The following is a 2,374-nucleotide window of genomic DNA, read 5'->3' as shown; positions in this document are numbered from 1 at the left end:
TTATAAAGCATAAACAAAATCGGTCTTTTCTGTCCGTGAAAATGGGGATGTCACAGAAGTCAGGGGGAAACAATGTATTTTTATTGGATACCTACAAGGAAAGAAGAGGTATCACATCTTTGATATCAAAGACAAGAAGTTCATTGTATCTAGAGATGTGAGATTTGTTGAAAATGTTTTTCCTTTCATATCAGACTCCTTGGAGTAACTATAGAACTTAGTCCATTTGTAGAAGGTGAACAAATTCAGAGTGAGAGATGAAATAACACAACACAATAATCAAGTATCATCCAGGTTAAAAGTTCTTTATATAAATGTACTATAAGCCCTGCAATAAGTCATGTTGAACAATCAAGAAACACACTTCTATTTGCAAGTTGTGCAAAAGAAGGAAGTACAAATGCCCAGGTCAATACAGTAATTTCAGACAAAGATTTAGTAAAGCATCTTCAAAGAGAATTAGATAGATTGGAAAATGAGTTAAGAACTCTAGGCTCTAATCGTTTCACATCAGATACCACCACTGCATTGTTAAGGGAAAAAGACCTTCAACTCGGTAATAAAGAAATTTCTTTTCTACCCCTTACATTACACAAAAAATAAAATTTACATAACGAAAAAAATTTGGATCTCATGTACAGATGCATAAGTAGATTAATGAATTATCAATTAAAAGAGACGATGCTCGATCAGATGTTCAAGATTTATTACGTGTGGTTGAAAGTAATGGAAGTTCACTGACACGGGTAAAAATAAAAACATATTTGTTTTTAACTTATTTTATTTTATTTTATTTATCTTAGATAATACCTTTTTAGGTTTTTGAATATCTTACAGATGGGTTTAGATGAATACCTCATCCACGAGTGCAAATAACACCTAAAGTTGAAACTTACATGATGCCATAAACATCAATTGTGGTGGACCCACGTCACTCATTTGATGGAAGCATTAGAAACCTTGGATCAAGTCGATATCAAGGGCATATTTCTTCTTTGTAAATGGCAACAGAACCACAAACATCAGTGCAAAAACAAGAGCAAAATTGAAGTTATTAAATCCATTCTTCAATTAAAATAAAGCCCTCTGGTTCCATATAAATGACTCTCTTCACCTCCTAAAAAATTGTACACCAACAAATTCATAACAGATGATGTCCATTTCCCATAGTAGTAGTAATCCACAACTACTGAAATTATCTGATATAAAAACATAACAAAGTGGTTAGAAAATAGAAAGTTAGAATTTAGAAACAACTTTTTTTATAAAAGATTACGTACCAAAAGTGTAATTAACATAAACGGCCCTTATATAAACGCCCTTTTGAATTTTCTAAGTAGAGAGTAGACTGTTACTGGAAGAAAAGCAAGGACTGAAAATGGCCAACCAATTACTCCAGTTGCCGCAACAACAACAATCATGACATGCATCCCAAAAGAAACAATACTGAAGAGAGAGAGAGAGAGAGATTTCGTACATAGAAAAAAACTTGGCAAAAAACCTGTAAATCAAAGTTATGAAAAAGACTTAATATGAAATGGGAATTGAAAGTAGAAAACATGATTTGTGTATAAAGTATAAACATAGATACATAAGATTACCCAATTGATAGATAAAATAAAGAAATCAAACGAAAAGGTAAGGGTTTGTTTAGGTATCAAAAGTATAAGAAAGATAAGGGGAAGAGGAGTGGTGGATAGAGACCTATACAGAGAAATACGATTGTCATCTACCTTCTAGTGACTGCCATTTGAATAGCTTGGGCTGAGAGTTGTTTCTCCTGCTACTGATGCGAGACCTGATCTCACTAAATTCAACAAATAGGCTTCATACACTTCTAGAGATATTAGATTAGAAGAGCTTCAATCTCAACAAATAGTCGATTTCCTCAGTAAATTATAGCCCTAATCGATCAAATCACTAGTAAGTTTTAAGAATGGTGCCGCAGAAAGTACACATAATAGTTTTCCACGATTTCCAGTAGAACAAAACATAGCAAAAACTGGTGGCGGTCTTCATATCTGCGACACTAGCTTTGCCGCCGCACCTAGAACAAAGCCCCGTCGTAGGCTTGCACTGTCTCACTTGACGAGTTTGGTTAACCAAAAAGTAGAAGCACACCATTTCATTTCAATTTCTTGTTTTTTTACTAAATTGAATGGATCTCCAGCGAAATGTCGAGTGTTAGGCTTCCGATGCCGGTGACAATGGAGAGATGGAAGGATTTTGGAAGAAGTGAGAGAGCGGAGATATTAGGTTGTCATAGTGGTGGTTGATGAAGGAAATAGTGGTAAGCTATCGAAGGCGTTGATTGTTGACAGAGGTAGGTTGGTTGTTGGAGGGCGGAAGGAGGTGGTCGACAGAGAGGGGATGA

The 2,374-nt window shown here is 35.1% G+C and overlaps 1 protein-coding gene across 1 annotated transcript; it reads right to left on the bottom strand.

Annotated features, from left to right (window-relative positions):
• Positions 1–1,920: 1,920 nt before the first annotated feature.
• On the bottom strand, positions 1,921–2,124 carry LOC145014434 (uncharacterized). Its single transcript, XM_078972798.1, has one exon. The coding sequence runs from the start codon at positions 2,122–2,124 to the stop codon at positions 1,921–1,923; it is 204 nt and encodes a 67-aa protein (XP_078828924.1).
• Positions 2,125–2,374: the final 250 nt, after the last annotated feature.

The sequence above is a fragment of the Lactuca saligna genome, chromosome 9 (genome assembly GCF_052625555.1).
Source record: "Lactuca saligna cultivar CGN05327 chromosome 9, ASM5262555v1, whole genome shotgun sequence".
Classification (NCBI taxonomy): domain Eukaryota; kingdom Viridiplantae; phylum Streptophyta; class Magnoliopsida; order Asterales; family Asteraceae; genus Lactuca; species Lactuca saligna.
The sequence above is the reverse complement of the archived record's forward strand: the minus strand, read 5'-3'. Positions and strand labels throughout refer to the sequence as shown.